Below are 12,594 nucleotides of genomic sequence, written 5' to 3'. Positions count from 1 at the left end.
AAGTAGTGTAGGTAACCCTGTTAAGCGCTGTTAAACTAAAGCACAATTCTTTACCTGGGAGTAAGCTTGGTTGCTGGAAATGGGGCTTGCTTCTGAGTAAACTCTCCTAGGGTCGTGATTCACCCATTGGATGAGTTGCACGGTTGTTTCAAAGCAAAGCCATCTACTACCACCAAGCTTACTCCTGAGTAATGCACACCTCAGAGCCAACCGTTTTTTCTAAACGAAAACCTCAGTATTCAGGTTAAATTGCCGTGTCGGCACTTTGCGATAAATAAGTGGGTTTTGGGTTGCAATTTGGGCACTCGATCTTGAAAAGGTTCGCCATCGCTGATCTAGATAGACTTACTTCATCTGTTACATGCTGGACATTTTAGAATGCTCTGCTTGGTTCCTAGTGCCTGCCTACCTAACAGAACTAGGTGGGCACTAGGACCCAAGTGGAGCATTCTAAAATAAAGAGAGTCTAGCATGTGACTGATGAATTTACAACTCTACTTAGATCTTTCAGTGGAAAAGAGTATGGTTGGTTTGGTTTTAGGAATGCCACATATAATAGCAAAGTATTGTTAAAGGCTTTCACAGCCAGAATGAATCAGTTGTTGTAGGTTTTCCGGGCAGCAACTACCAGACCACAGTCACACAGCCCAGGAAACCTATAACAGCCAATACAATACAGTAGCAAAGTTAATATTTTCTGACTATCCAGGGGTTTATTCCACAGTTCTTTTTAAGCTTGCAAAATTATTTTTATTTTAGTTAGCAAGGTTTCCTCTTATGTGGCAATTTGCCAACAGATTAAACTTTAGCTTTATCATAGTGGAACTCTCTCTTGTAAGTTTCCAATATGAATGTTTTTGGTGGGTTTTGTCAACTGTTTTACAGTGTGTGAAAACTGCCTTGGGGGAGCAGGGATGACCAAAAAGAGGACTAGAAATTTACTAAAATGAAAATAGAAAGGGATTTAAATGACCAGCTTAACGATAAGAGCCAACATGTTTACAGCAGCCACTGGGTGACCTTGGGCCCTTCACATTCTCTCAGCCTAACCTACTTCACAGGATAAAATGGGGGGAAAGGAGAATGCTATAGGCTACTCTGGGGCCGCCTTTGGGGAGAAAGGCAGGATACAAATAAATTGAGCAAATGAATAAAGAAGTATCAGTGCTCTTTTAGATCTCTTTAAACGATCTCTGCAGTTTCCAAAAGCTGTTGTATCATTTGGACATCTGATTATTTGGGCACTCAAGACTTTTTTGTATTATTGAAAACCTTCATGGCTGGAGTCAACATGGCATGACATGCCTTTGAAGATGCCAACTGTAGATCCATGCAAAATGTTCAGAGCAACAACTGCTAGCCCATGGCCATGTAGCTTGGGAAACCCTAAACAGCCAACTGATTCCCCCGCTGTCCCGCACATTTTAGCAGGGAATGTAGTGTGCAAGACTAAGTGGAGGAGAAATTCCTCTCCCATCTCCTCTGGGCATGGATAATAATCTCACAATTACCTTCTCTTGCAAACTGAACTGTGGTTTAGTCATCTTCTTAACTCAGTTACACCCCCCCTCCCCATAACAACTGAATAGCATAAAACCACCCGAAATACCCTTTGGGGGACCCTTTGGCTTAATGCCACAGGGAGCCTCTGTCTTCAATTTGCTTGGAGGGAAAACTGCCCTAGAAATGCCGCTGCATCCTTGAGCAACTAACACGACTAGATCACAGAACCGGCAATGCTTCATCTTTAAGATGAACGAAGCGGACTTTTGAGTGGCCAAAGGCTCTGCCAGTGGGGCAGAACCGGAGCGACGGATGCCTCCTTCCACGCTAGCTGCTGGATCTCTGTGGCGGGGGTGGGAGGGAAAGCCCAGAAAGCCTCCACATAACCTTAGGAGAGGATGAATGGAGGCTGGCAGAAGCAGCAGGGCATGCCGGGAAGAGAGGCCCTCACTGCCTGTGAGCGTACGTGGAGTGGGGGGGGGGGGGGGGGGAGAGCGGAGGAGGGCGTTGACTTGAGCTGGGCGCTTTGGGTGCGTTTGGAGAGGCGGGGGAGGGCGTGGAGCCATGTGTGTGTCCCGGAAATGCAACAACAAAGAGGGCTGTGAGGGAGTTGCTGCAGAAGGGAGAAAGAAGGCAGTTCGGGATGCTCTACGGAAAGGCATCACAACAGAGACGGGCGGGGGGGGGGGGAGAGAGAAAAGGTGCAGCTTGCAGAGGAAGTTTCTAGGCAGGGCTGGAGGTGCAGCTACGTCCAGGGAGACTTTTGCACGAAATCCTCCCCATCTGCCTTCCCAGGGCGGTGCAAAGAGCAGCCGCCGCTGATTCACATGCAGACCAAGCGAGCGCAACCATGGAAACGTCATGGTTGTCCCATAGTAACCTGTAACAACAACGTTATTGATATCAATTCGTTCCCTTTCCTCTTCTTATCTGCAGCAGATGTGGCCCTATCAGGCCGAGCGGATGAGGCAGCCGGGGAGATGCACGGTTCAACGGCTGTATTATGAGGCCCCCGTCTCCGGTGTACGGGGGTGCTCCCTCGCCCCCAGCCGCTCTTTGTGCGCGGAAACGTTCCGCCAAGTCGCGATTGGGTAGGGGAGGCTGCCCAGCAAAGCCAGGGGGGTCGTGGTGAGGGAAGGGCAGGCAGGTCTCAGCTCAAATCTTCGCTTTGCCATGAAGCTCCCCGGGTGACCTTGGGATCAGTCCTACCGCACAGGGGTGTTGTGAGGCTTCAGCGGAGGTGGACGTGCCACCTTGAGCGCCTTGGAGAGAAGGCAAAAGGAAGACAACAGAGCCGAGTCCTGCTTCTCTCCACCCCACGTTTTAAAATAACCTGCTTCTCCTGGGTCAACCCGCCCTTTCCCCAGTTGCCAATACCCACGAAAAAGAAGCAAAACCATGTTGAGCGTGATGCCCCTGTTCTGTCTCCCGGCAGGGGTGTTTTGCCTGTCGCCTTTCCCTCCAGTGACGGTGTGTGTGTGCGCGGGGAGGGGGGGTGTAGGCGCTTCCCCCCCCCCCCCACCCGGAGAGTTCTCGCAGGGCACGATCTAAATCTGGGCACGGACGGAGACCAGTGCTTTCGTTTCTCCCCGACTCCTCCGAACATCTCAAGTCCCTGTTGCGAGGAGGAAGGGGGAGCAGGACGACCCCTTCCCCAATGCTCCGTCCCTGAAAGGTGGTGGGTTTCCAAGCGCGCGGGGACAGCCCCCCCTCCGTGCCAGGACTCCCGCTCCCTCCTCCCCCCCCCCGACTCCTTCCCCCCCTCCCCCCCAGGAATAAACATCTCCTGGCCGCTTCCCGACCAAAGTGGCCAAGCCGATGGATTACTAAGTAGTAGCAGCCTGTATTGTAAGAGGGCACCGGCAGACACGCGCTTTCCTCCCCCAGCCCGCCGCCGCCGCCGCCGCTCCGCCACAATGAAGGAAAAGGCAATGATTAAAACCGCTAAAATGCAAGGCAACGTCATGGTAAGTGGCGGTCGCCGCCTTAAGTGACTCCGGGGCGTCTTTTCTCAGCGGTTGTTGGGAAGCGTGCGGGGTCTTGGGGCAGTCAGTGGGATCCCTTTTGGAGCTCACTTTCTCCAATCTGACGGGCCCCCCCCCCCCTTCCCCTTCCCAATCGGTAATCAGATGAGGGAGATCATCCCTTTTGCTTTCGGTGCCTCTGATTTGTGTCGCTGAGGATGCGGGAGAGGAAAGGTGCATCTTTGCAGGCGTGGGGCTGAACTTGAACCCGTGGGTTTGAAGGCTGCTTCTGCGCCCACCCTTCTCCCCCCCCCTTCCATTTTCTGGGTCTTCCAGAACTCGCTGGCTCTTCCTGATTTTGCTTCAACACGGTGGAAGGTACACAGCAAGGGTTGCCAGGTTTTAGTGCCGCCTTCCAGGTGACAAAGCTGAACTCTACCCCAAGGATTACAAGATGTCTGGAGGAAGCAGTGAATTTAAGAGAGCGGAGCAGCAAGATCACCAGTTGTGTACAGGCAACTTTGACAACTTAAGGACCTGAGTGTGTGAGGGGTACTTCCCCTACAGCTCCCTCCTTTCTTCTCGGCAACAATTATTATGCCTTTTCTTCTGTCCCTCTTTTCCTGGTTGACATTTTTTTAAGCAAAAAAAGCTGATCACCCCCAGGAAATGCTGGATGCCATCTTGTGTTGATGGAAGCATGTTTGCTCTGCCTTCCTGGTTTCAGTTGTGGGAAGGTGTGTGCTTCTGTGGGGGGTTTTGTTTGTGTTTGTTTGAATGGCTATTTACTTCTGGCCTTGTTTGTATGAGATCCTTTAGGCACGCTCTGGGAGGCTAAAAGTGAATTTCTGCTCAAGTTGCCTGTGTTCCTGTTTGTGTATGAACCAACTGGGGAAGAAACAATTCTTAAAAAATTATCTTGAGAATAATAATTTGAAAAAAAAAACTGTACTGATTAAAAGGTTTACCTGTCGTTAGCTCTCGTTTCTCTCTCTCTCTCTGTGAGTGCTTGCATGTTGATTCCTAGAGAAATGGCAAAGAAAGGAATGAAAGTGTGTGTTGGTGGTGGTGGTGGTGGGGGGGGTCTTTTGGTCTCTTCCTCTCCTGAAATTTTGGAAAGAGGCTCAAGTGTTCCAAATCCTTGTCTTGGTGACTCATGATGTTATTGGGTTTTTTTGGAAGGGACATGCTTTTTCTAGCACAGCCTTTTTCTTGATCTCCCCCTCCCCAATAATATTTACAAACAGCAGCATTTGTATGGGACCTTCAAATTCAACAATGTAAACCTGATCAGGAGTTTATACAAACAGTTTAATAATGGATCATTGTGTTAAATGAGGTGATGCCTTTTTTTAAAAAAAAAAATAATCCTTCAGATGGGACTAAAATACTTGAAGCTGAGGCTGAAGCTCTGAAAAACTATTATTATTTTTGTGTCCCTAGACTGCACTTCTAAAGGTCAGTGTACTCCTTTTGACTCCACCGCGACTGAAAGAATAATTCACCACCTGAGATGATTGCTGTCTGATTATACTACAGAATTAATCTAATTTGCATGTACAGTATCACAGCATGAATAAAGAGAAACCTACAGCCCATTATCTTTTGATGATCTCTGCACTTAAGAGAAATGGGAAGGAAGGGATTTCATTATAACTGCTTAATCAAACTGCTCCATGTTCTTTCTGGCTCACTTTTTAAAGTTGCTACTTTAAGTTTTGCGGGGTAGTATAGATCCACAAACTTTATTCTGGGTCACATAGTGAATGAACAAAGAACACTGCTGGATTGATTTTTTTATCATTGGAATCAGTGTTGAAACTGGCTGCAGTCCACACTTTCAGTTGTCTGGTGTGAAGTCTTCCCCCCCCCCCACTTATAAATATAGATTATTATATTATACTATTAAAACTTTACGTATTGTTATTAATCGCACAAATATTTACCAAAAATTCCTATTTACTATATCCACTACTATTCACTATCTATAACGATTCGTAAACCTTCCGTAATACACCAACAAGACAACTATCAGCAGACTAAGACAAGTTCAATGTCAAGTTCAATGTCCCACAATGTCCCCTGGTGTGAAGTCTTGTGAGACTGTTCTGGAGTGTGTGGGTATAGATAGTCTTTGCTTCAATTGAGGGGGGTGTTATTGCATCACAGGCGTGAGAATCCCCACCCAGCTTTAAAGATTAAGTCTAATTGGTCTATCATGTTTCTCTCTCTTTTTTAAATTAACACTTTTACATTGCATTCTGGCCTATACTACCACCCAACAAAATTGCAAGCTAGAAAATAAAACTGTTCCAGCTCTTAGCAGTAATTGAAAGGTGTTCTTGTCTTTGTTACTAGAGAATGGCATTTGGCTGTTGCAACCTATAATCTGGAATGAGTCCCTTGTAAAAGTAGGGTCTGTTAATTGGCCACTGGAATACTTTAGCCAAAAAATACCAACCACTTCTGTACAGCACTTTGTCCTTAATCAAGGTATCACTTACTAAACCGGATTGTTTGGCTGATTTCAAAGGAGTGGGGTTGACATTATATTTATTCACAAAGTACAAGTGTCAGCATTTCCACAATCTTAAGAATGCTGCCCTTTGGCCCACTGTGTTCTGAACTTGGAGCATCCTCCTTGCTCATAGAACTTTAGGGGAAACTTCAGATACTGAGTAAAGATTTAGTGCCGTAGCAGGATTATTATTGTTCTAAAATGCATGAAATAATTTTGTAAGGTAACACAAACTCTAATGATAGTCCATGTTTGTACTGTAGCTTTGAAAAGTATAGTTGGGGTCTGTGTTGCCATGTCTGGAAGTGATGTTCTACTCACCAGGAGTCTGTAAGCACTGGTAGATGATAGGCGAGGGGCTAATTTTGGGGAATTTGTTTTGCTTCCCCAATATCTTACATTGGCAGATACCTTGTTTTTCAGTTCATGAGCACATATTATCCACAGCTGCCTCCTATGGTTTAATTGATGATTCTGGAAGTTCACCAGTCATTTCAGCATCTCATGTCTAGGATTTCTTTCAACTTCCACAGTAGGTTAACATTGTGACAACTAGCTAAGTGTGTATTGATCTTATTTCATCAAAAAAATCTTGTTAAATTGAGCTGTTTCACTCTCGCAGCATGTGAGACAACCTGCTGAAAACATTGTAATGCCGCTTGTCTGCCTTGTGTAATGTATTCATGACAACTTTATATGCAAGTCATACATTTTAAATGCATTGGATTCCTAATTAAAGTAACGGGTTAAAAAGTTATTTTTGTTACTCATGGATTAAAATGTTGTATTTTTTGTTTAATGTTAGAAAGTGTGTGTGTATTCTTTTGTAGTCTACCCATTTATCAAACTATCTGAGAGGTTTTCATGAAGGTACAAAAGTTTGTAGCCACTTCAAAAGTCCAGTCCTAGGCATATTTATTCAGATGATGTAAGTGCTATGGAATTCCATGAACTTAATTTCAAAGCCTTGAAGTACAACTTGAAGGATGCTACCTTGGGGAGCCCCATTGATTAGACTTGAGAACTGCTTAGGATTACTCTCTTAGTAGGGCAGTTCCTTCAGTTGAAATGTGATCAAAGGTTTTTTAGTTATTTTTAGATACTTTAGCTATTAGGATTAGTATGTAGTATGTAAGGGTCTGTTACTCCAGTCAGCAAACAAGACTCAGGAAAGTTTCAAAGCTTTATTGGAACTGTTGTCAGCCCAAGATTCAGGAATCCAAAGCTGGCGCTTTGTCCCCTGAACCCCAGTACATACCTGAACCACATGGCTCATCCCATATTCCCCCCACTCTTGCATTCCCAAAACATCAGCATAAGAAAAGATGGTCCGCAGATGCTTCCCTCCTCCAGGAAGTTGGAGATAAGGAAGCAGTTCGCCTGTTCAACTAAGTTACAAGCAAGCAATGGAAAACCTTCCCAGCCTCGGGCAATGATAATGCAAGTCCAGCTGTGGCCTTGGTGTGGAGGTGCGAGATGCCAGGCCGAGCATGGCTGTGGTCTGACATTGCATTAGTCTTTAGTTATTTTAGTTATCAGTATCTTTCAGTGCAGTCCTGATTGGGGGGAGGGAGCGAAAGGGCTCTGGATCCAGCGTGACCCTAGCATCTCTTGCCCCCACCATTAATTTATCTTTTCATGCTCATTTATCTCAATAAATTGTTTGTTTGATTTGTCCTCCTTTAAGATCTTACGGGGCTCAATGACAGGGATAATTTGCCATCTTGATTTATAGATGGATGTATAGTTTTAATGGTTTTAACTGTTTTTAGATGTTATTATATTGATAGTTAATGTTGGAAACTACCCTGGGGGAGGGGCAGTGTAGAAATTAAATAAATAAATCTACACCAGTGCCAGGGCACTCATGCCGGTGTTGGGGAATCGTGAGTCTCCATGACGAATGGGTGCCAAAGCTGCCACTGTGCCAGCATGCCTCTAGAGCAGGAGCCCATGCCAGCATCAATGGAGGCGTTCCTGGGGGTGGAGCTGACCAGTCAACTTCCTGTGCCCTTTCAGCCTAGAAAGCTCCCTTTTTGTTGGTGTGGACTTACACCCTCAAAAATGGTGGCACTGCTCTTCACTGCTCTCATGGAATATTGCTTGTTTTCTTGCTGCGTGTGGTGTTGAAGGCAGCAAGGGCTGCACCATGCCTGGCCCCCCCTCATCCCTCCCCCCTCAGGATTTGGCTGCCTGTTATTTTTCTTGCTACCCTAATATAGTTCAATCTTGATGCAAAATATAAACAATTGCTAAGTTTCCATGGGCTGATAAAACATCATTCTACTGTTTAGCTTGACCTAAGTGTTGGCTGGGAAAAGTCAGTCCGTGGAAGCCATGCTCTCTAGAGTAAATGGAGAAACTCAAAACTTCAGCAGGAAGCTACACTGGTGCTCAAGCTATTCGCGCAGTTAAATATACGAACTATTTTGCATTTGGTAGTCTATTTAATCAGCAGTATCAGATGAGTGACCTAATTTACTAGCTCCATTTCTGCTTTTTATTCATTTGCATTGATGATGGGATTTCAAAAGGAGGAGGAGAAAAGGTTAAGCTGTTTGTATTGTCCTGGTTGGAAAATTGGGGAATGGTACATTCCCTGCCCCTTTTCAATAATTGTGTCTTATGATTCATGCATGGTTTGGTGTTCTAAATACTTGCAAAAAGAATCAAGCAAGGGTAGATGCTTAAGCTATGTACAGGTAGTTGGATGTAATAAATAGCAACAACATGCCTTTGCAATGTTTTGAGTAACTGAAAACAACAGTAAGTGAGCTTGGATCCTTGCAGAAGGAGGATTGGTGTTTATAGTGTTGGTTTTTTTCCTCTGTTTCTACCAAACGATGTATGTGGAGGAAAAGGCATCAAAAGGCATTTTAAGGAATTAAGGTCTAGATAAGAATAATCTTATGGATATCTTATTTTCAGATTTCTCATATCCCTAAATGTGGGATGATGGTATCTCCTGCAATTGTTCTTCCTTTCAATGGATCTAGTGTTCATCTGTGTCACTTGTTATTCTTTTGACCATTTTAATGGTCAATATTTTCTGTTCATTTTCTGAATTATACTCTTTACTTTTGGTTGTTCCTTTTACTTCCGTTAAAGATTTAATTTGTCTACTTAAAAATGTTACATTGGGAAGAGGCAGAGCCCAGGCAGTTGGGTAGTAGCATATAAATCATTCCTTGGGGGCAAACATCTTCTCAGTTTTGTCTTTTCTTTGTGCTCACTTGATTGGCCTAACTAATTGCTTTTAATAAGGTTTTAATAAGGCTTTCCATTCATCTTCCATTTGAAAAATTTGGCAGATCAAGATTTTGTTTTCTTTTCATGAATTTAGTATGCCTTATAACTTGAAGGACCACACATTGACACTGTGATTTTCTGATTTTGTATGTCGAGTCTCATATGTAATGAGGAGCTGATGTACAATTTTTGTAGTATTTTGGTTTTAGCAAACCCTATGGAGCCTGAACACCATCCTTATGGACATCCTGACCAAAGTAATGAACCAAAGTTCTGAAAAGACACAATTGTGCTGAAATGTATGCCGTTGTACCCATTTGTGACTAACTATGAACTTGACATACAAAAGGTAAGCATTTTTATTGCAGTGAAACTTGTAATTGAGGACAGATTTTGGCCTAATTTCTTTTGCCTCTCATTTAAACCAGTCATTCTCAGATTCTGAACTGGAGGCACAGCAGTTGCCACAAAGAATGCTTTTAATCCACCCAAGTCAGCTATATGTGTGGATTGGATGTAGAGTAGAATTGTAGCATCATAGATTTGGAAGGGGATATACAGGCCATCTAGTCCAACCCACTGCTCAATGCTAAATCAACCTAGAGCAGTGGTTCTCAACCTTCCTAACGCAGCGACCCTTTAATACAGTTCCTCATGTTGCATCTCGGTTCCCAAGACCATTTGAAATATGTGTTTTTGGTGGTCTTAGGCGACCCCTGTGAAAGGGTCGTTCAACCCCCAAAGGGGCCATGACCCACAGGTTGAGAACCGCTGGCCTAGAGCATCCCAGACAAGTGTTTGTCCAGCCATGCTTGAAGACTGTCAGCAAGAGGGAGCTCACTGCCTCTTCAGGCAGCCGATTCCACTGCTGAATGATTATCAATCTGTGATAATCTTCTGTAGGCCTTCTGGGGAAGATTAAATATAATTTTTTATTCTGGAAAGCCTTTCCGTGCAGCTGATATAAATACGTAATGTTTTTCATTAGATTTTTGTGACTGTTGTTTTATGATATTGTATGTTGTGCTGTTAGATTGTGTTTTTTTATGGTTTTAGAAGTTATCAGGGGCGTTGAATGGGTCTCTGGAAGAGAAAAGTAGCATAGAAATTAAATAAAGACATTGCCACATCCCTTGGTCCAGGAGGCAGGAAACTGTGCTGGTTCTTCCCCTCCTCTCCATAATTTATTGTGGTGGTTAATAACACAGGGGACTAATAGGGCAACTTTTTAGTTCTCATGGATTATCTTGATCACACAGTTGCAGTCCATCTAATCTAATCTGTAAAAGAAGGCATCAGTACAGGACTTGAAATATGACTTTCTAACCCACAGAGTGTTAATAGAGAAAAGGTTAAATGGGCACATGCCTCATAGAAGAGAATGGAGCTGCACAAGAGCATGATTGGCTGTTAGAAATGAAAGCATTTCTCTCCCTTGTATGGTTAAAGTAGGTTAAAATCCTCTTAGCAGGACCAGATCTTCTATTTCATTTAATGTTTGAGATGATAGTGCTCAATTAATGTTAGATGGTAGAAGTAATATATGGCAGAACTTGATCAGCTCTGTTATATGGCATCCAGAAACCTGTCTAGATAATTAGTTTCTTAATAAACGGTTTTCTAATTGGGATGGCACTCTAGACTTTTGACAGTAGAAGTTTGCTTTGCACTGGGTCATGGGAACTGGTTCTGTGACAGAGGATTTCCAGTGGTTCCCAATAGGGGGAGGGAAAAATGCAACCCCTGCACTAAACTGGCAATCTTAAATGTGCAGATGAAAAGCTAATTCAGTCTCTTTGGAGGCAGGCTACCCTATAAAAGGAAGAGTTGGACAAAATGCTTCCTTTTTCATTTTTAGAGTCGTCTGGAGTCCCTCAGAAAGCAGTGCTTCCTCAGATATTCTTACAATGTCTATTGTTGTATTGAAAGTTCTTGCCTAGACTTTGTTGTATCCTGTATTTAATTGCTATGTCTATTTATAATCAGTAAATCTCAGATTTTATGCTGGGTTGTCCCATTGTGTTGAAATAGGCTTGCAAGTATGGCACAGCTAATTGATTGGTTTAAGTATCCAGTGAGTATAAAATGTTCACAAATGAAGGCTTCTGTTGTATCTCTGCATGATTCAGTGATCTGACCTTGCCTTTTTCCAATCAGCTACCCCTTGGGGTGGTTTATGCTACTATGTTTCTGTGTCAAATGTGATTGAATAATTCAGTGATAATTGATTTAGACACATAGCAGACCTATTTACCTTCCCTTGCAGAGAATGTAATCTGCACTGTGTTTCTCCATGAGTTACTGCTGTTTAGGAGGCAAGCACAGACATTTGACATGCAGGAGCTCATTGAGTAGGGTGGATGATTCATTACTATAAAAATAAACTGTTTCAAGTGTAACGTTAAGTACGGTGCCTTCATTCTTAATTCACAAAATAGTGTCCCTTGACTACCAGAATACAAGAAAACATTGACTTGCTTGTTTATAGCAGGAAGGAGCTAAGAGCCAGTGACCTTTGGCAACACCAGGCATGTTGACTTATCTTTTTTCTGATAGATGATCAAGTAAGCAATACCCAGTTTTCCCTCTTGGATAGTTTTCAGAGTCCTGTAAACAAGTATGGTGAACTATGAAGGATTTGGTCTTTCCTGTTAAGGCTTCTTTGAAATACAGTAAACTGTATTTGCTCTGTGACCTATCTTAATTGTGCATGGCTTATACTTTGCAGTTCTCCCATAATCATATATCGAATTCAGAATCATGCCATAGAAGGTACAAACAACAGATCTGCAAAAGGAACTAGACATACATAGGGAAGTTTCGCCATGTATCTGAAGGAAGTCCTAGGTTTGCAGAAAAAATAGGAATCTAAAAATAAATATATTGGGGTGTTGAAATTGCCCAAAATAATAAAACACCTATAGCTTTAAGAAAAGAATGTCCACTGAGCTCTTGGTGGACATTTTAAAGGCTGCTAGGCAACCACAACAATGTTACTGAACCTTCCAAGCCGTGGTTTTTGCAAAGGAAAGCAATGAAAAGAGGTTAGGTGAACTTGGAGGCCAAAACAACTCTGGAAAAGGTCCCATTTGCCCACTCCAGTAATGTCAGCTGATGGAGGAGAACTCACAAGGGACAGGTGCAAAGGGGCACTTTCACCATGGCTCAGCAGTAGCTACTGTACAACTCAGCCAAACTTTTCCTGAGGAGAGGCTGGCAGGGAGAGGGAAGGAAGGAAAACTGAAGGTGTGTGTGTGGGAGGGGTAAATGAAGATAAATTGGCTGGTGGATGGGAAGAAGGCAAGGAAGCAGGAAAAGGGGGGAGGCTATGGGGCCTGCCAAGGAAGGGAAAGAGAAGAT

At 43.7% G+C, this 12,594-nt stretch overlaps 1 protein-coding gene across 2 annotated transcripts in view; it reads left to right on the top strand.

Annotated features, from left to right (window-relative positions):
- The window catches only part of DPP6 (dipeptidyl peptidase like 6), a 643,433-nt gene that overhangs the window by 63,243 nt on the left and 567,596 nt on the right, over positions 1 to 12,594 (top strand). The window contains exon 1 of one of the 2 annotated variants that reach the window (XM_048511785.1): positions 3,238 to 3,470. The exons of the other annotated variant lie outside the window; for it this stretch is intronic. Coding sequence (XP_048367742.1) covers positions 3,420 to 3,470 — 51 coding nt within the window. The 5' untranslated portion in view covers positions 3,238 to 3,419. Of the gene's footprint in view, positions 1 to 3,237; positions 3,471 to 12,594 lie in introns of those variants that run through there. 2 annotated transcript variants of the gene reach the window in all.

This window comes from Sphaerodactylus townsendi, linkage group LG11 (assembly GCF_021028975.2).
Source record: "Sphaerodactylus townsendi isolate TG3544 linkage group LG11, MPM_Stown_v2.3, whole genome shotgun sequence".
NCBI classification, from domain to species: Eukaryota; Metazoa; Chordata; class Lepidosauria; order Squamata; family Sphaerodactylidae; genus Sphaerodactylus; species Sphaerodactylus townsendi.
The sequence above is the reverse complement of the archived record's forward strand: the minus strand, read 5'-3'. Positions and strand labels throughout refer to the sequence as shown.